Genomic DNA, 20,591 nt, shown 5'->3' with positions numbered 1-20,591 from the left:
AGGGATTGTGGTTCTAGATGTCTGTGCTCAGGACCCACAGTGAGCAATTCAGTTTCCGAATCCTGTACATTCTCACACACGGAATTGAGTAGCTGTCTCCCAAGGTGGAGCTTACCCTGTGTTAACCTCTTTCTTTCTAACCTAGTCTTGTTTACCAAACAGTAAACAAAACCCCCCACCGACTTCCACCCACTGAATTGCTTTTACTACCAACCCTTACAAAACCAGTGTAACCTATGCCTCGGCCCCAGGACAGCCAGTTGGTCCAGTGTGGCTCTTGGGAGAGAAAGATCACAGAAGAAACAAACTTTACCCTCCAGGGCACACCCATAGCCTGATCTCCCTGCCCTTTGCACACACCTCCTAGGAGTCTTGTGCCCGCCATGAGAATGTGTCATTTGATCATGTCTCAAACTTCACATTGTAAAATCTCTAGGAGGTGCTCCCTGAACATAGCTAGACGTGACTCCCATGTTGACAGCACAGTTGTAGCTTTGAATACTTCCAGAAAGCCCTGGGTTTGAGAAGGCCTCATGCAGAGACTCTAAGAGGGACCCCAGCCCTGACCTCCTTGGCTCTCTGAGTCAGGGTTCTACTGCTGTGAAGAGACACGACTCTTACAAAGAAAAACATTTAGTTGGGGCTGGCTTACAGTTGAGAGGTTCTGTCCCCTGTCATCATGGGAGGTGTGGGGTATCATGGTAGCATGTAAGCAGACGTGGTGCTGGAGAAAGAGCCAGGAGTTCTACATCTAGATCCACAGGCAGCAGGAAGAGAGGAGCTACTGGTTTTGTTTTTGTTCTTTGTTGTATTTTTTTTATTATTTTGGTTTTTCGAGGCAGGGTTTCTCTGTAGCTTTGGAGCCTGTCCTGGGACTAGCTCTTGTAACCCAGGCTGGCCTCGAACTCACAGAGATCCTCCTGCCTCTGCCTCCCGAGTGCTGGGATTGAAGTTATGAGCCACACTGGCTCATCCTTACAAAAGGAAGGATTGTACTACTGAGTTTGTACAGTGTGTAGGTGTGGTCAGTGCCGCGTGGGCCATATTCAGACGTCGTGATAGGTGGTTGACTCAGCCAAGGACACTGCTGATCTGAGGCCTAAGCTGATGCTGCCCCAGGTTCAGCCTTTGCTGTCCCCTCCATTTCCTGCCAGAGCAGATTCCTTGGGAGCACTGGCTGCTCGGGCTGTATGGAGCAGCAGCAGCAGCGAGTCCTGAGCCTGCCCCCTACTTCCAGAAGTCCAGAGACTGCTGCTCTGCAACCGCAGACAGCTGAGAGTCCGCAGCTGGGAAGAGAACACCCCCAGGGGCAGCAGCAGGAGCCCGTCCTGTCTCACAGCTCCTCCAAGGAGACAAGGATGTTTGCTTTTCTCTTCTGGATTGTTTCTTCTAAAAATGTCTAATGTCAGCTGGTCATGGTGGCAAATACTGTGATCCTGGCACCTAAAAGGTAAAACAAGAGGACCAGGAATTCATGGCTAGCCTTGGCTACCTGTGAGCCTGTCTCAAAAACCAAACCAAAGCAGGTGCAGAGGGTTGGAGATATACAGTTGGCAAAGTGCTTATCATCAATGAGGTTTTGGGCTTGATCTCCACGTGGGAAAAGGAAACCAAGATGCAAAGGAGTGACTCAATGAAAGGGTTTATCCCTACTCTTGTCCCATAGCTACCGAATTTCTGGTTTCTGTGTGTTCCTCTAAGGTGTTGGAAGATATAAGTCGGTCCCAAGCTTACTTTGTCACATTGGCATGAGCAAGACCCTATGCTCAGGCCTGGGGATGTAGCTCTGTTGGTGAGTGCACGTCTAACATGTATGTGTGTAACATGCACATAGCCCTCATCCCCAGTGCTATAAAACCTGGTGTGGTAGCTCACAGCTGTAATCCCGGCACTTGGGGAGTAGAGGCAGGAACATCCAAAGTTCAAGGTTATCCTCGGCTATATAGTAAGTTGTAGACGAACTGAGCTACATGAGACCCTGTCAACAGACAGACAAAACCCACCGTGGTATGATTAGCCAGGGATGCACAGTCTCGGAGGTGAAGGCGCAGGGAAGAAAGCCACGAGTCCCCACAAAACTCGGTGCTGTCCCCCTTGCCAGGACGGGGCAAGTGACTAGCACGTTGTATCATGGGGCTTTGTTTTCCTGGCTCCCTTTCCCTTCTCTGTTCTAGTTCCTTCCATCTGGAGGATGCTCTGACGTCCATTGGGGAGAAAGTGTGTCTGGAGGTGAGAAGCTGCCTCTCCCTATGTGGATCCTCCCCATTCTCCACCAATAAGGAGACTGTGCTCAAGGGCCAGGTTCAGGCCCTGGCCAGTCCTGACGACCCCATTCGCAGGATCGTGGGTACGTTTGGGGGACAGTCACTCGGAGGGTGTCTTAGTTCCTTTCTATTGATGTGATGAATACCATGACCAAAAGCCTCTTGGGGAAGAAGAGGATTTAGTTCATCTTAGAATTGTCAGGTCCCACTCCATCATTGAGGGAAGGCAGGACAGAAACTCGGGGCAGGGACTTAGAGGCAGGACCTAAAGCAAGAGCCATGGAGGAATGCTGTTTACTGGCTTGTGCTACATGGCTTGCTCAGCCTGCTTTCTTATACAGCCAAAGACTACCTCTCAGGGAGGCACCAACCACAGTTTTCTGGGGTATCCCACGTTAATCATTAACCGAGAAATGGCCAGGGTTGATGGTGCACCTTTAATCCTAGGACTGGGGAGCAGAGGCATGTGGTCTCTGAGTTTGTGGTTAGCTTCATACGGAGAGCCCCAGGACAGCCAGGACTGCACTGAGAAACCCCGTCTTGAGGAGAGAAAGAGAGACAGAGACAGAGGCACCCACAGAGAGAAACAAATGCTCCACAGACCTGCCTGCAGGAAATCTGATGGAGGCATTTTCTCAGTTGAGGTTCCTCTTCCAAGAAGATCTTAGCTTGTGTTGACCCCCCCCCCCAAATGGGGGAGGGTGGATGGGGAGAAGGGAGGAAAAAAGGGGAGTGAGGGGAAATGTATAGCTCAATTAAAAACAAAAATTTAAAAAAGATAACAATAACAAAAACATCAGAAGAGGGGCTGGAAGACAGGCCCTCAGAAGAAAACTGAGAGGACTAGATATTTGGTACAGGCCTTTAACCCAGCACTCAGGAGTTCAAGGCCAGCCTGCTCTACACAGTAAGTTGTAGGCCAACCCCACAATGAGACTCTGCCTCAAAACAGCCAACAAGGGCCAGGTGGTGGTAGCGCATGCCTTTCATTCCAGCACTCGGGAGGCAGAAGCAGGTGTATCTTTGTGAGTTCGAGACAAGCCTGGTCTACAGAGCAAGTTCCAGGACAGCTAGGATCCCTGTCTCAAAAACAAACAAAAAAATAAAAATAAAAAAAAAACCCAACCAAATAACAGCTATAGCAACAAACTCAGTGAGGGTTTGATGGATTGTGCTATTGAGTGCTGCTGACTTAGGAGAGGGTCAGTTCATCACCAGTGTGGTAGGCTACCCAGAAGGACAGGCAAGGACCAGAATCACAGGATTCTGACTTTAGTGTTACAGGCCTTGACTTAGATCCTTGTTACTAAGTAATATTTCATACAAAATGAATAATGTGAATTTTTTTAAAATGAAGGCAGTTCTTGTCAAGCCTGCTTTCTCCACAGTTTAATCTGTGGGTTGCTGAGGAGAAGGCTTCTGCAAATCATGAAGCTTTGTACTCAAGCAGGGAAGGCCCAACCTGAAGCCACCACGCTGCCCTTGTCTCTCCATCTTCCATGTTTCCTGACAGCAGCACCAGCTACAGACACGATCCTGGTGGCCATGACACCTGCCTCTGCAGCAGGCACCAACCAGCTCCTAACTCGTGACAGGGAGACTTGTCATCAGCTGTGAATGCTTGGCCTCATCTCGTACTTTAACCTGTTTCATTTTCATTTACATTTTGCCTTAGAGCTTTTTTCCTTTCTTTCGTTCTGTACATCTGTCTGGTGGCTGCCTGACTGGCCCCGGAAGTCTCCCTCTCATTCCCCTTCATTCTCTCCATCCTAGATTCCTCCTCCTACTCTCTGCCCCCCAGCCCTGCCTATCCCTCTACTGCCTAGCTATTGGCCATTCAGCTTTTTATTAGACCAATCAGGTGCCTTAGGCAGGCAAAACAACACATCTTCGTACATTAAACAAATGCAGCATAAACAAGTGAAACACATCTTCTCTTTACCTAGCTAAAGTAATTACTATTCCACAGCAGACCTCCACTTCCAGACGGGCTTTCCGGCTCTGGAGCCTTGGATACCTAGATCCCTTTAGGAGTGAGGAGGACTCATACCCAGTTGCCAGTGTTGGTGTGGGTTCCTACTTGAGAGCATAGCCCAGTTCAGAAGGCAGGCAGTTTGAAAAATCTGTTTATGTCTAGAATGGTTAAAAAGTATCCGCTAGATCACTTGTGTGGTCTTCCACTGTGAGCCTCACAGAAGGAAGCAGTGCTGGGCGGAAGACAGCGGGAGTTAGTGGGGCAGGATTCATCTTCCTCCATCCTCCTCTCTCTTCCTCCTCTTTCCTTCTAACCTTCTCGGCTGTGGAAATTGAGCCCAAGGTCATGCACTCTACCATGGGGCTGCATATTAAGATTCTGTTTATTGAGGCAAGGTCTCTGTAGGCCTAGCTGGTCTTTAACTCACAGAGATCCATCTACCTCTGCTGGGTTTAAAGGTTGTGCTGCCATGCTCAGTTTAGATTTGTGTGTGTGGGGGGGTGGTGTGTGTGTTCAAAGGCCAGTGCTCTTAGGGCTGAGCCGTCTCTCCAGCCCCAGATTTGAACTTGTTCCTGCTTTACTTTTCTTTCTGTGTGTGCCCTGTGGCCATGGCCAGTTGTTGGCCTTAGTGTTCTGCTCCTCTTAAGAGCAGAGCCTGGGGCTGGAGAGATGGCTCAGAGGTTAAGAGCATTGCCTGCTCTTCCAAAGGTCCTGAGTTCAATTCCCAGCAACCACATGGTGGCTCACAACCATCTGTAAAGAGGTCTGGCGCCCTCTTCTGGCCTTCAGGCTTACACACAGACAGAATATTGTATACATAATACAGTATTCTGTGCCTATGTGTTCTTCCCACTGAAATGCAAAGTTCTGCAGATCTGATCTAGAGGTGACTGGAAAGACTGCCCCTAGGAGGTGATAAGTCAGTTAACTAAAACCTAGTCAGACTTGTCTAACACCCCTGATCACTCTTCTTTCCACCACAGAGTCCCGAATTTTGACCTTCTTGGAGACATATCTTGCCTCTGGTCATCAGAAGCTACTGCCTACAGTGCCAGGGGGCTTGGGTCCCATTCAGAAAGAGCTGGAAGAAATTGCAGTGAAATTTGTGCGCCTGGTCAACTATAACAAGATGGTGTTCTGTCCTTACTATGACACAATCCTCAGTAAGCTCCTTCTCCGCCCCTGAGGCGCACGGCGGCTGCAGCACCCCTCCCGTCCTCAGAAGCCCGCTGTCGCAGTGCCCTGCTCTGGAGAATGGCATGGGGTACGCTCCTGTGTAACACACGAAGACCATAGTGTGTCGCTGAAGGACTCACGGAAGGGCGCACTGAGCTCTGGTCTGTATTTACTAGTGCAAGTTTACAAGCTCAAGAAGCTTTTGTTCTCTGGAGTGTGTAGGTAGCTTCTAGCTGGTATCAGTTGACTGCCACTGTCTCTGCTCCCGCTGCATCGGCTTGGAGGAGCCAGCTCTCCAAGGAGCCTGGGACCTTTCTTGTGGGTCGTTCCTTCTCAGATACCCCAGGCTGGCACATAAGCCATGACTTGTTCCCTTGCCCCCCTACAGCATTCCTCCCGGTATTCTTCCCCGGGACCGTTTTAGGGCTTTTTCCTTCTTTTTTCAAGACAAAGTTTCTCCATGTAGCCCTAGCTGTGGAACTAGCTCTGTAGTCCCGGCTGGCCTAAACTCACAGAGATCTGCCTGCCTCTGCCTCTGCCTCCCCAGTGCTGGTATTAAAGGTGTGCACCATTAATGCCTGCCCCTTGTTGGTGTTTTATGACCAGGCTGTCTATAGCCTTACAGTGTCCTGTTCCACCCCTTCCCCACCTCCATCCGTTTATTGCTTCTTAGGTCCTGTCTAGCCAGTGCTCCGAGCCCTTTTGTTCTTCAGCAGAGTTACTTGATAATATATTTTGTCTAATTTTTTTATTATTATTATTTTTGAAACAGCATCTCTCTCTCACACACACTGGCCTGGAACTTGCTAGGTAGAACAAGCTGACTCAAAACTTGTATGAATCCTCCTGCCTCTACTTCACACATGCCAGGGTTACAGGCCTTTGCCACCATACCCGTTGGATAGAACTTGATTTTGAAAAGCTTGTTTTGTTGGTTGGGATGTAGTACAGTGGTTAGTGATTGTCTAGTATGCACAAGGCCCTGGGATCCATTTCTTGCATCTAAACAATGAAAAACACACACACACACACACACACACACACACACACACACACACACACACACACACACACTAGGCATTAAGAAGTCATAAGCCCCTGTAGCTTCAGTTACTTGAAAGGTAGGAAGACTGTTTTTGCCCAAGAATTAAGCAGCCTGGGTAATGAAGAGTCCATCTTTTTGTTTTGTTTTGTTTTTTGAGACAGGGTTTCTCTGTAGCTTTGGAGCTCAATGTGACACGAGGAGCTACTGCCCTAAATGGAGTTTGCTTTAGGGTAGAAAGATTTAATTTTTGTATGTGTGTGCACACGAGTGTCCTCGGAGACCAGAAAAAGGTATGAGGTCCCTGGAGCTAGAGTTAGGGTGGTTATGCACCACCTGTTGTGTGTGCTGGGAACTGAATTTGAGCCTTCTGGAAAAACAGTCTGTGCTCTTAACCACGGAGCCACCTCTCCAACCTCAGAAATACCTTTTTAAAACAGAATCAATGATTTACTACTTTGTAAGTGAACTCTGGGCATTTACACACTAACCACAGTCCTGTAGATAGATATGCTGGCAAAAGTAGGGTTTTGGTTTTTGGTGACATTCTGTAGCTTGCTTGGTCTAACATGGAGCCTATTGTGTAGCTCAGGCTGGCCCCTCTCTAGACATTCTCTAGTCTCTGTGGGATTACAGAGGTTTGATTTTTTGTTTCACGTTTTTTCAGTCTTACTTTGCTAAGGTTGGCCATACATTAGTGGCATCTTGTTTCAAAAATGGCAGTAAAAGATACAATTTGAAGCTGAATTTTAAGCACAGGATAATGTAATCACACCTGAATTAAAATTATAAATGGTTTGAGTTGTATTCTCAGTATACGAGTTTCTTTAACATCGCAGCTCCATCATGCTCTGGCCTTTGTCTTTGTAATTTTTTGTGTGTTACTCTCTTCCTTCCTGGGCTTGATCTAAGAAGCTTTTCTGGAGATGAGGCAGGAGGAGGTTTGTTTCCTTGCTAGTAACCAAGGAACAAAATTTAGTTCTTCTGAGTTTTTCCTCACTGTAATTTGGTTTTTTGGTTCTTTTTTTTTTCTTTTTGACAGGGTTTCTCTGTGTGGCTGTTTTATAACTCACTCAGTAAACCAGGCTAGCTTCACAGAGATCCACCTGCCTCTGCTTTTTCCTGAGTGCTGGATTAAAGGCCTGACTGGGTAATTAACTTTAGTCTCTTAAATGATCTCGAGCTCATGAGAAAATGTACGTTAAGTATTTTTTGAAATACATTTCAACAGAGGATGAGACAGGGAGTCTTTGAAATGAAAGAGCCTGGCTCAGTGGCGCACACCTTTAATGCCAGCACTCGGGAGGCAGAGGCAGGTGGATCTGTGTGAGTTCAAGACCAGCCTTGTCTGCATAGTGAGCTCCAGGACAACCAGAACTATATATACCCTGCCTGAAAAAAACAAAGATGAAGTAGGGATTGGAGAGATGGCGGTTCAGGGCACTTCTTGCTCTTGCAGAGGACCAGAGTTCACATTACCCATATAATTCTAGTCCCAGGGATCTGACACCCTCTTCTGGTGTTTATGGGTACTGCATACATACAGCATATGTACACACAAAAATAAGTCACTAAAAAGAGGAGGCTAGAAAAATGGCTCAGTGGCTCAGAGCCCTTGGTGCTTTGCAAAGGACCAATGTCAGTTCCCAGCCCTCACATCCAGTGGCTCCTAACCACACCTGACTCCAGTTCCACAGGATCTAACACCCTTTTCTGGCCTCTGTGGGAGCCACCACATATGTGGCACAATACATAAGAATAAAAATTTTTTTAAGTAAAAAATACCTCAATTGACAGAGGGTCTTTTTTTTTTCTGTGTGTCTACTACATGTGTTTCTTCTCCCCCAATAAATCCCTTTCTTCAACTGCAAAAATAACAAAATCCCAAAACCAAAAAAAGCAAAAAACAAAAACAATTTCCCTCAGAGTTGGGGAAATGGCATTCACATTTTAATATTTATAAAATGCTTACTTTGTCCCCATTTTTGTTGTTTTGTTCTCTGAGATGGGGTCTCTCTGTAGCCCAGACTGCTTTGCAGGCCCATGCTTGCTCCACCCTAATCCCCATCAGCCCAGGACAACTTTGTCGTTCATACAGGATGATCTTTAGCTCTTGGTCCTCCCACCTCCACCTCCCACATGCTAGATTACAGACATGTTAGCCAAGTACTCAAACTCCAGAACTACATCCCCAGCCCTTAATTAATCCCAGCAACCACATGGTGGCTCACAACCATCTGTAATGAGATCTGGCGCAGGCAGAACACTGTATGCATAATAGTCTTAAAAAAAGTATCAAAAAACCAGAACAGGAAAGTACATATGTCTGAATACACAGAAAATGACTTTTCTCCCTTCCTTCCTTCCTTCCTTCCTTTCCTTTCTTCCTTCCTTTCATTTTGTTTGTTTCGAGACAGGGTTTCTCTGTAGCTTTGGAGCCTGTCCTGGAATTCTGTAGACCAGGTTGGCCTCTGCCTCCCAAGGCGTGCGCCACCACCACCTGGCTAGAAAATGAGTTTTCAGTGTTCTGTTAGCATTTAATGCAAATGGCATTAGATGAATAATATAGTATCCATAGCTATGATCATAAAATCAGAAGAAGAAATATCGGGGAGATGGCCAGTGGCCTGAGGCCCTGAGCTTGGATCCCTAGTGCCCAGATAAAAAGCTAGGCATGCCTCTGCTTGCCTGTAACCCCAACACTGGCAGACCCTAGGAACAAAAAGGTATGCTTCAGGTTCAGGGAGAACCTGTCTCAGGGAAGACAGCTGACGTCCTTCACTGGTTTCTGCATGTGCTCATGTGGGCTCTCCCCATATTCAAAGGAATGCACACACACACACACACGCGGGCTCTCCCCATATTCAAACGAATGCTCACACACACACACACACACACACACACATGTGGGCTCTCCCCATATTCAAATGAATGCACACACACACACACACACACGCGGGCTCTCCCCATATTCAAATGAATGCACACACACACATGTGGGCTCTCCCCATATTCAAAGGAATGCACACACACACACACACACGTGGGCTCTCCCCATATTCAAACGAATGCTCACACACACACACACACACACACACACACACACACACATGTGGGCTCTCCCCATATTCAAATGAATGCACACACACACACACACACACACACACAAAGAAACAGGAGGCATGTTTTTGAGGTCCTTTATTTTTTCAGGGGACCTTTTTAAAAATTGTCAAACTACAAAACAGATGCCATATATTCTGCCATAAATAAAAACAAACAGGCAGGACTATGTAAGCAAACTGAGAACAACTGTTTTTCAGAAAATGTGAAAATATTCTGCAATCATAAGTCATCCAGTTTTTAAAATAAAACTGTGGAAAACTCACAAATTTTAAGCGGCACATACAAGCCACCCTTGAAGAGGAACACGTTGTGTAAATTAGGTAAAGCCCGCCCTTTCTTGGAGGACAGGTCTTTCCGTATTCAAAATCCACACAGGCTTCGTTTCTGTTTCTCAAGAACCATATGATAGAGGCACCAATGACAATACAACTTTGTTTCCAAAAACATTGTAACAAAGCTTTGTTTCTTTAAAACATGACTTAAGAGGCAAAAAAGGAATCCTGGGTAAGAGTCTTTTCTCTCAGAGGCAGGTAGGTTTTGAAACTGTCTCATCGTATCCGCTTCTGCTGCCGTGCTCTGTAAATGTCGTGAACAGGGGGAACTACAGCCCCCTTTTCTTCGTCTTCGTCTGAGTCCTCATTGGGTCTTTTAACAGCCTTGGTGAGCACAGCGCTGCTTTCCACTGGGCCGTTGCCTTCCACAGCCAGCTCCGGGGCCCCTCCAGTGATGATCCTCACGGCTTCCTCAACAGCTATTGGGATGGACAAAAAGGACAGGGCTGGGTGCTCGCAGTGATGCTGCTGTAGAAGAGGGCTCTGCTCGTTCGCTGGCCTATCAGCAAGCTTCGACTGTTTGACTGCTACCACACAAGGTGTGTTAAAACTAAGACAGACCAGACAGTGCGCACCACAGCTAGGACTCCGTGACATTCTATCAGAATGTGCCCACACCACAGAAGGCTCAGTTTACTTCAGGTGTCACCGCACTTCTGCAGACTAGATAATTGGCTTTAGAGACCTCAGTAGAAGAGAACGATCCCTCCTCCTTGGGAAACCCCATACTGAAAATGGAGCTCCTATTACTCACTGTTTGGTATCTTGCATCTTCGGAAAATTTCCATCAGTTCATCCACTTGTACAAAAGGACCCTATTATGACATGAAGAAATTTAGTCTCAGTTATCCGATGAATTGACTATTTTGTACTCCCATTAAACAAGAGAAAAAGCATAGAATTACTGTGGCCCACAGAACCAGTGTGCACAGTGAACAAACCTGGAAGCAGATAGGAGGGGGGAGCAGTTTCATTAGAACAACAGCTGCCGGAGGCACTGGGAACACTCCACCGGGGACCGGGTGTAAGCCTGGAGCTGAGAGAGAAGGCAGGCATGAAACAAGTGGCTGCAGTTTCTGCAGGAGAAAGCTGAAACCAAGAGACCTGCACACCTCCCTTGTCCCCGCTGCTTTCTTCTGAACACTTAAAAAGGGTTCTGGTGCTTTCCCCTACGACCAATTGAACTGGGCCAGCCAGGAAATGCAGGGGAGACAGGCGGCTTCAGGTAAAGCAGGCCAGGGCTGGACTGAAGGACATTTTTGAGTTACACATTGCTTAAGGCCAGTTATTCAATAGCACATCGAATCCAAAGGGTCTTGTTCAAAGAGGGCCACTAACCATCATTTACAACTACGGTAGAATAGCACGGCTGCAGGGTTTCCAGTCGGCAAGCAATCTGCACACTGCAGCGTTTCTGAGAGCTGCGCTGGCACTGGGCTACTGGAGTCCGCAGCACTCGGAGCTTGGTGAGTTTTTAAATTCTTAGCTCATCTGGCTCAACTATTACTGTCAAGTCACTTGTCACTGTGACCCTAGGTCTAATAATTAACCTACAGTGGAAAAGTTCAGGTCACCCCCCCCACCCCCATTCAATTTAAATTAAACAAACCGAGGTCTCAGTACTGAGTCTTACGTGCTAAATGCCGTGGCTGAAACGGGATCATCTGCTGAGTGTCTGGCTTAGGGTACTCTGGTTTTCTGTCCACTTCATCTTTGAGAACAGGCACTATAGAAGGAGCTACAACTGGGTCTGGAATTATAGCTGCTAGCTTAGCACGGGAGACGTCCTGGAAATGCAGAGCAGAGGAACCCTGAACCTGAAAAGGGTCTTACAGAGGATTGTGCAACTCTGTCATCTCAGGCTACAGCAAAAAAAAACCCAGGCTCTAAACACAGGAAGTGTGGAGAAGGATAAGCAGGAAATCTCAGGATGATACAGACTGTTCAGTACTCAACAAGGGAGTCACTGGCTTTGAAGGTTGCACTTTAAAAAGTTTAACTTTAACCCAGCAAAGAATCACTGGACTGTCTCCAGGCAAAGTCCTCGCAGAATAGAGATAAACCTTTGTGGGAAGAGTTGTGGGAATGGGCACCAAGGAGAGGGTAGAATAATTTGGAGGAAAAGATTTATATATATATTTATTTACTTGAGACACAGTCTCAATATGTGGCGCTGGCTGTCCTGGAACTCACTCTGTAGACCAGGCTGACCTCAAATTTATAGATATGCACCTGGTTTGCCTCCTAAGTGCTGGGATTAAAGGTGTGCGCCACCACTGCCCAACAAGATTTAGATTTTTGATACCTCCCTTCTATTGGAATTGATCAACATTTCAGTTAAGAAGCCTGGATTAAGTGAAGTCTTGCTTCAGGAAAGCCAAGAGAAGGATTATCTGCACCTATACTGGCTAGTAACGCCCTGGGCATCCAGGCCAGGGAAGCTGTAACCCCTCTTTTATGACTGGCCAACAACATGACCTAACAGGGGCTGAGAAGCCAGGCCCTGTTGAGCATGACCACTGAAGCTATACCACAAGTAGCACTTTGCTAATGCAGTGAACTCTCTTCTAAGAGCAGAGGAGAAAAGAAGGTAACTAGCAGCTCCATTTGTCAGATTAACTAGACTGTATTTACTCTCTGAGGGCATCGGTAACACTCATGCCATGGACTCAAACTCAGAAGGGATCACATAGCCAACAGGCAGTGGGAGAGGACTGGGAGCCCACCCTCTGACCGTTCCAATATTAGCAGGACCTTCTCTAAGGTCTAAGGTAGTTTAGAGGAGCCGTACAGTCACCTATTAACAGGTTCTATCAATTTCAGTCCTTCAAATCTGCTGACACAGTTGGTGACGTGGCTTTTATGTGAGCAAATCTAAATGAGAAGGCACAGAGAAATTGCTCACAACTTACTGTACCAAATACTACATGGCAAAGTGCTCTAGTTCTTCCCAAATATACGTAGAAATGAAAATACAGGCTGCAAAGTTCATGATAAAAAGTAGTTCTAGTTGGAAAATTTCTTCTTCTTCTTTTTTTGGACAGGATTTCATGTATCTCTGGCAGGCTGTCCTTGAATTTACAGAAATAAGAGAGAGACACACTGCCTATGTCTCTGGAATGTTGGAATAAAGCTATGCACCATCAAGCCTGGCAATTATTTGTCTGCCCCCAACATTGTTTTAAATTATATTTGTGCATGTGTATCATACATATAGGTGTACATGTGTTTGTCAGAGTTTAACTTGGAGGGGTTGGTTCTCTTTCCATCACTTGGGCTCCAGGGATTGAACTCAGGTCCTAGGCTCCATTACCCACTGACCACCATCTTGCTGTGTCTCTTTATTTTCATTAAATTACTGAAAACCACTTTTATCCTAGAGAAAAACTGGTCTTTTCTAATAATTTTTAAAATGTTTTTTTTTTCCACTGAAAAGTAAAGTAAAGGTAGGAGTTCTCTTTTTTTAACAGTGAAATGCAGGTTATTAGAAATCCTTTGATTCAGAATAGAATTATGGGGCTGGTGCAGAACTGGAGCTTTCATTTAGACTATTAGAAAAGGTCTAAAGCTAAATTATGTATAATTTTTCTCAACGTTTTTAGTCTGGTTCAGACTGAGAGTGAGACTCAGGCCAAAAGGGCGGTGAGGAAAAGAAGGATGGCTATGGACATCCTATTGCTAGCTGATGTAAAGGGACCAGCCTCAGACTCACGGACAGACAGCTTTCCTGGGAGTTCCTTCCTTGACCTTTGTTCATGCCAAGGGCACAGAAAGACCAAGAACGAAGAATCAATGGTGTTTTGTACAAGGGCTATTTCTGAGGCTTCAAAAACATTTGGGTCCAGGACTAAATTAGTTTTCTTATGGGTCAGTCATCTACGTAGATGAGGACCACTTTTAGAAAAGCCAGTTCCCCCAGAGGCTGCTGTAGAAAGAAAGCTCAGGTCTCTCAAGGAACGTTGTACATTTAGCAAGCTGTGGTTTTGCTTTGTTTGGATGGCCTAGACTGACCTCAAATTTATAACCCTCCACTTTCCCATCCCAAATCCTTCCTAGGCTTGCGGTTATGAGTGCATGACCATGCTTGGCCATGTCCCTTCACGGTGTCTTGACAACATATGCAACAGCAAATACATCTAGTTGACGATCCATCAAAAATATTCATCAGGTGATAAGAATTCTTCAAAAAACAGACAGTGCTAACAGTCACATTAAGACTTTTCTCCATTACCCATCAGACATAAGGCACGGACAGTTCCAGACACACAATGAGAGCATTTACTCTTTTTATCTCAAACATTTAATTTTCAATTTTGTTATATTTGATATTCATAAACAACAAAATCATTGGGTTTTTTTGTCTTATTAAGTACCATAGTAAAGAACTGATCCCAGAATGAAAATAATCTACGAACTCTTAAAAAAAACATTAGGCAAGTGGAGATATCAAATATATCTTGAAGCTTAGTACATACCTTATAGCCCAGTGCTTTGAGCTCACTTGCAGAACAAGGGTATAGATCCATGAACTTGTATCTGTCTACGAGTAAGGCTGTTTCTTTGCCTTCATACTCTTCTCTGAATGCGGTAAACCGTCTCTTTTCCACTTTGAGTATACTAGCTAAATCACCAATATTACTTTCAAAAGCTAGAAATCGAGCCCAGATTTCTCTGTAAGAAAGTAAATATAACCAATATTTAGTCATAAAGTTTGTTTTAAAATAAAGATTTCCTAATAATAGAAAAATAGGATAAGTCAATGAATACTTGTCTTCATTACGCTTAATAGTTGTTACTCCCACGCCATTTGTTTTAACTTTAATTTTGCCTGAGTATTTGAAAGTCAAGTATAGACATAGTACTTTACTAAACTAAATATTTGGACATTCATGCCCACACACACACACACACACAATCTTAATTGAGGTAAAAAAGATATTACAGAGAGGATAAATTGTTGGTAGAAAAAGAACCTAGACAGAGTTCGATAACTTTTTCCTGTATAATGTGGCTTCATTATTTTACTTAGTGGCATAAATTATGTTGTAGAAGATTTTCTTCATCTAATGTATGAATAAACATATATTCCAAAATCTACTATGAGTCTATGATCGATTCACCGAGGACAAACTGTGTACATTGCTGTTTTAATGTGCTCAGATTACTTTAATGCCACAGGCACCTAAAGTAAGATACTGGGTACCTATAATGTAAGAGGAACTACAGAACTTCCACACTGCTAGACATGTTTGTGATTCAGTAAGAAAATGAGGATTAGTAAGGTGCAATTTCCCCTGTCCCGGTGCTGAGTCAAGATGCAAATCCTATTGTGTTGGCTGAGCCAATAGATCATGCTGCTTCCCACAGTCAGAGCCACAGGAGGGATGGAACATGGAAAACTAGCTGTTGCAGGATATTTGATCACACTTAAACTCCCAGACTGTTAGAGTTAACCTTAATCGGGGGTGGAGTCAGCAATAGCAGACAGGAATTAGCCATAGAGAATCCAAAAATATAGATGGAGACGCATAGGAAAGAGAAAGGGAGACTTGGATTTTTCATGGTCTTTTTGATCTGGGAAGTGTGGAGAGAGGGTCAGCTAGTCATTCCTCCACTGCTTTCTTGATCAATCAGGTATTTATACCAATATCTGAGTTTGTATTGGTAATAGGACAACTTAGATAAACACATCAATACAGAGGAGTCTTTGCTTTCCACTAAGGAGATACATTCCAGAATGCCAATATAGAAAGTTTTAGAAATACTAAAACAGAAAGATATATATAGTAAAATATTTAATAAATTAACTAGACAGAAAAGAAATTTCTCCTGAAATGCACACTCAAGCGCACAGTCCCACAGACAGAAGCTCACACATTTTGCAGGACTTACCCAGACTTCTCAGGAGGGAGACTTCCAGATGTTAAAACTCGTTCAAACAAAACTCGGGTGTTATTGTCCTCTAGGATATTTAAAAAAAATTAATGTTAAATCAAAGAAAGTTTTACAATTCAACAATTTTTTAAAAGCAAAACAAACGCCAGGCTTTATCTCAGCTAATCCTCACAAAAATCCCATGCAGAGAAACAACTTGTGACAACTGACTTACAAAAGGAAATGTGGAGGTTCAGAATCACCGAGTTTGAGAGACTGGTAGAGAAAACCCTTATTTAATTCCACCACTCAGGAGGCAGAGGTGGACTGATCTCTGTAGGTTCTAGGCCAGCCTGGTCTACACTGAGTTCAGGCCAGCCAAAGATATGTATTGAGACCCGTCTCAGACAAACAAACACCAACTATACCCAAGGAGTTGGACTCGGCTCACTGTTGTGGAGTAACAAGGCTGTTACCAGAAGCAAGATCTTTCCACCTGAAACAGAGCCCCGGTTTGCACAACAGTGCAATGCAAACTGTGATGTAGGAACCAGAGGTCCCATTTGTCTTTCAAAATTAATGAGAATTACGTATCTGTTGACATAACAGATAGTATGAAGGATGGCAAATTTAGACACAATTTAGTTTCCTATTAGTTATTTCATCTCCTCATAGTAGGGCAATAATATTTAGGTTGGGAGGTAAACATGTAAATAGTAAATGAATTAAAGAATTGTTGTTAGAAGCGGATTAAATTGTAAGTATCAGGAGTTCCTTGGTAAATTGAAAGCAGGACTTTTCTTGTAAATTCAAGGTCTATTTTTTTAAAAATTTAAGAATCTAGCAGAATTTAACAACTGAATTGCACACTTAAAATGAGTACATTCATTGTATCTAAATGATAATTCAATAATTTTTAAATCCAGTAGCATGATCAATTGTTAATGTCTTAGCATAGCCACTTGATTTACTATCTGTCCATATGAAAGATAAGTCCATAAAAGATTAAATATATTCATCCAAAGAAGATGGCATCAGGTCATATTCATGACTTCAAGGAGCATAGTGTATTTTTAATTTTTTTTATTTTTATTTTATGTGTGAGTACTTCTCCTGCATTTATGTCTGCACCCCACCTACACTCAATCCCCCTGGAAGCCAGGAAAGAGCGTTGGGTCCCTAAGACTGAGGCTGTCAGCCTCCACTGCCGAGTCTCACCGGGTGCTGAGACTGCAGGTCCTCTGCGAGAGCAGCCTGTGCTCTCAGCTGCTGAGCCATCTTTCCAGCCCCATATCTTTAAAAATCGTATTAAATCTTACATTTTATCCTTGTTTTAATCCAAGCTTTGTTCCAAACAACCCTTTTACTACCCCAACAACCTCCTCCCTGCTCACTACTTGCTGTGTTGTCTGGCTGCAAAGATGCTTTCTCTTCTCTTCATCTGGCTAACCATTGTTCATCTTCAAGACCCAGCTCACATGGCCGGGCAGTGGTGGAGCACGCTTTTAATCCCAGCTCTATGGAGGCAGAGGCAGGTGGATCTCTGAGTTTGAGGCCAGCCTGGTCTACAAGTGCTAGTTCCAGGACAGGCTCCAAAGCTACAGAGAAACCCTGCCTCAAAAAAACCAAAAAAAACAAAACAAAAAAAACCCAAAAAAACAAAAAAAAGACCCAGCTCACATACTTCCTGTGAACCCTCGGGATAGCGCTGTCCACACAGTGGAATGCAGTGGAATGTCATTTAAACTTCTGCTAGCCATACTAGCCAGAATAAGAGGGTAAGATTTATCTTAAGTCTTTTCAACATGTAAACAATATGAAAATCACAATATTTTACATTCTTCTTCTTTATTTTTTTGTTTGAATTAAGTCTTGGAATCTGGCACACATATCCTGCTTGGCTCAGGTACACTTCACCTGCTCAGTAACTTCAAACCACTCACAACAACTCTAGAGCTGGAACTGTCATCTTCATGCCCCGCAGTGCATCATTCAGACTCTGCTTCCCATATTCCACATGTAAATCAAATACATGCAAGAACTTACTTGATCCTCTCAGTTTTATGAAAGGCATTCATTATTATAACCACGTTGTCAATGGAAAAACTAGTTTTAAGTTTACATACCTAACCTCATATACAAGTAAATATAAGTTTTCTTAAAACAACTTTTATACAAGGTCAGTATTTTTATTTTTTAGATTTCTTTTGTGTGTATGACAGTTTTGCCTGTAAACATGTATATATACCATGTACATGCCTTTTAGATCCCCTAGTGCTAGAGTTACAGACAGCTACAAGCCACCATGTGGTTGCTAGGAATCAAACCCAGGTCCTTCTCAAGAATAACAAATACTCTTAACTGCCAAGCCATTTCTCCAGCTGGCCTAGTTGTTGTTTTTCTTTTTCAAGAAGTTATATGTCCTGAATTGTCAATAATTTTTATAGAGACACACATGAGAGAGCTCAGTTGGTAGAATGCTTGATGTGATGGCTATTCTTGGTTGTCAACTTGATTACAAACCCAAGTGGCTGGGTGTACCCATTAGAAATTCTTTCTTTCTTTCTTTCTTTCTTTCTTTCTTTCTTTCTTTCCTTCCTTCCTTCCTTCCTTCCTTCCTTCCTTCTTTCTTTCTTTCTTTTCTTCTTGTTCTTGTTCTTCTTCTCTCTCTCTCTCCTTTTTTTTTAGATATTTCAAGACAGAGTTTCTCTGTAGCTTTGGAGCCTGTCCTGGAACTAGCTCTTGTAGACTAGGCTGGCCTTGAACTCACAGAGATCCACCTGCCTCTGCTCCAGAATGCGCCACCTAGAAATACTTTCTTTAAGTGGGAAGACCTACTTTTAATTCAGATCTTTGAGGAAGATCCATCTTTAATCTGGGCCACATTTTATGGTGGCAGACTATATTAAGGGCATGGAAGAAGGAAGCTTTCACTCCTTGCCTGCTTGTTCTTGCTGTTGTTGGATAGTCCATTCCTTTGCTGACATCAGAGCCTACTTCTTCAGGATTCTGGCATATACAGTAGACTAGCTTAGACATCCAGTCACATGAATTTAACAATTACTGGATTATTGGACCTTCCCTTGGTAGACAGGATCACAGTCTATAAATCATTCTAATCTCTCTCTCTCTCTCCTCTCTCTCTCTCTCTCTCTCTCTCTCTCTCTCTCTCTCTCTCTCTCTCTCTCACACACACACACATGTACATGCTCCTTCTATAGTAGTTCTGTTCCTCTAGAGAACCCTGACTAATATATATATACATTTGCCTATCATGCCGAAGACACTGGGCTCAATGCCAGTACCATAAATTAGGTATGGTAACAAACATGTAGGCACGTTGGATTTCTGTTAGCTCAAAGCTAAACTGGTCTACATATCAAGTTTAAGGCCAACCAGTGTTATATAGTAAGACCCTGTCTAAAAACTAAACTATTGAATTCATGAATATTTCCTAGATGTCTACCAAGTAGCTGTTTCTGGTGTAATGTTGGAATTATAACACTTTAAGAAGAAAATAAACCAACCCAAACCCAAGGTACATAATTTCAGATTGTTTAATATTAAAAAACCATGGTAGGGACTAGAGAGATAGCTCAGGGGCAAAGAAAACTGGCTGCTCTTTCAAAGGACCTGGGTTTGGTTCCCAGCACCTACATGGCAGCTGACATCAGTCTGTAACTTCAGTTTTAGAGAATCCAATGCCCTCTTCTGACCTCTGAGGGCAATAGAGACCTGGGTACACAGACATAATGATGAAGAAAGACGCTTAAAAGAAATCCCACATTAGCTCAGACATAACATGCAGGCAAAACACAAAATAACATAAGTGAATCTTTTTTTTTTTTTTTTTTTTTTTTTTTTTGGTTTTTCGAGACAGGGTTTCTCTGTGGCTTTGGAGCCTGTCCTGGAACTAGCTCTGTAGACCAGGCTGGTCTCGAACTCACAGAGATCCGCCTGTCTCTGCCTCCTGAATGCTGGGATTAAAGGCGTGCGCCACCATCGCCCAGCCATAAGTGAATCTTGAAAAGATTCTAGAATCAACTTACCATTGAGGTGAGAAAGATAGTCAATATAAGCCAAGACATATTCTGGAATGTCTCCATATTTCTTCAGTCCCAATTCAAAAATCTTAAAGGCAACAGATTTGTCCTAGAAGTAAAAACAATACTGGTTTCCATGAAATGACAATGTATTAAAAAGAATATTAAGGCTACAGAATCTAATAGTTATAGTAGTGCACACCTATAATCCCAGCAGGAAAGACTAAGAGGCAGGAGAATTACCACACGTTCAAAGTCAGTGTAGTTTACATAGCAAGACATTTTCTCAAAATAAAAAACAAAACAAAAAACCTCTCACAATATTTAAATACGACAAGATACAGAAGAGCTAAGATGGAAATTAAACTCATGCTATATAAAAATTCCTGAGCTAAATAAAAACCAAATAAGCGGTTAAGTTCAAGGTCAGTCTAGGGAATAAAGCAAGAATCTGTCCCTTTAAAAGGAGAAAAGAGAGAGAGAGAAATGAGAAAAGAAAGAGAGCTGGGTGGTAGAGCATTTGTCTAGAATGCGCAGAGGCCTGAATTCAGCCCTCAGCACCACTATAAACAAAATAAAACAGCTAAGTAGCCAATGTCGGCATATTGTGTAAGACATATTCCAAGGCTAGCTGCCAGGTTGCATTGCGTGTAATCCCAGCACTGTGGAATTGGAAGCTGGAGGATCAAGAGTTTGAGACCAGCTTAAGATACTTAGTGATATGTGCCTCAAAAGAAAACAAAATCCAATAAATAAACCGAA

At 43.7% G+C, this 20,591-nt stretch overlaps 2 protein-coding genes across 6 annotated transcripts in view; one reads left to right on the top strand and one right to left on the bottom strand.

The window, feature by feature from the left end:
• Positions 1 to 5,988, top strand: part of Tcp11l1 (t-complex 11 like 1) — a 39,149-nt gene extending 33,161 nt beyond the window's left edge. For 3 of the 5 annotated variants that reach the window (XM_075961594.1, XM_075961597.1, XM_075961598.1), the window contains exons 9-10: positions 2,175 to 2,347; positions 5,223 to 5,515. In XM_075961594.1, coding sequence (XP_075817709.1) covers positions 2,175 to 2,347; positions 5,223 to 5,425 — 376 coding nt within the window. In that variant the 3' untranslated portion in view covers positions 5,426 to 5,515. Of the gene's footprint in view, positions 1 to 2,174; positions 2,348 to 5,222 lie in introns of all 5 variants that reach the window. The other 2 variants (XM_075961595.1, XM_075961599.1) reach the window with 2 other exon arrangements.
• A 3,652-nt stretch (positions 5,989 to 9,640) lies between these two features.
• The window catches only part of Cstf3 (cleavage stimulation factor subunit 3), an 86,518-nt gene continuing 75,567 nt past the window's right edge, over positions 9,641 to 20,591 (bottom strand). Inside the window, exons 15-21 of the mRNA XM_075961593.1 lie at positions 19,836 to 19,938; positions 15,805 to 15,874; positions 14,388 to 14,583; positions 11,546 to 11,699; positions 10,854 to 10,948; positions 10,667 to 10,727; positions 9,641 to 10,331 (exon numbers count right to left, since the gene is read on the bottom strand). Of these exons, the coding sequence (XP_075817708.1) occupies positions 10,129 to 10,331; positions 10,667 to 10,727; positions 10,854 to 10,948; positions 11,546 to 11,699; positions 14,388 to 14,583; positions 15,805 to 15,874; positions 19,836 to 19,938 (882 nt within the window). The 3' untranslated portion in view covers positions 9,641 to 10,128. The remainder of the gene's footprint in view (positions 10,332 to 10,666; positions 10,728 to 10,853; positions 10,949 to 11,545; positions 11,700 to 14,387; positions 14,584 to 15,804; positions 15,875 to 19,835; positions 19,939 to 20,591) is intronic.

The sequence above is a fragment of the Microtus pennsylvanicus genome, chromosome 2 (assembly GCF_037038515.1).
Source record: "Microtus pennsylvanicus isolate mMicPen1 chromosome 2, mMicPen1.hap1, whole genome shotgun sequence".
Taxonomy (NCBI): domain Eukaryota; kingdom Metazoa; phylum Chordata; class Mammalia; order Rodentia; family Cricetidae; genus Microtus; species Microtus pennsylvanicus.
The sequence above is the reverse complement of the archived record's forward strand: the minus strand, read 5'-3'. Positions and strand labels throughout refer to the sequence as shown.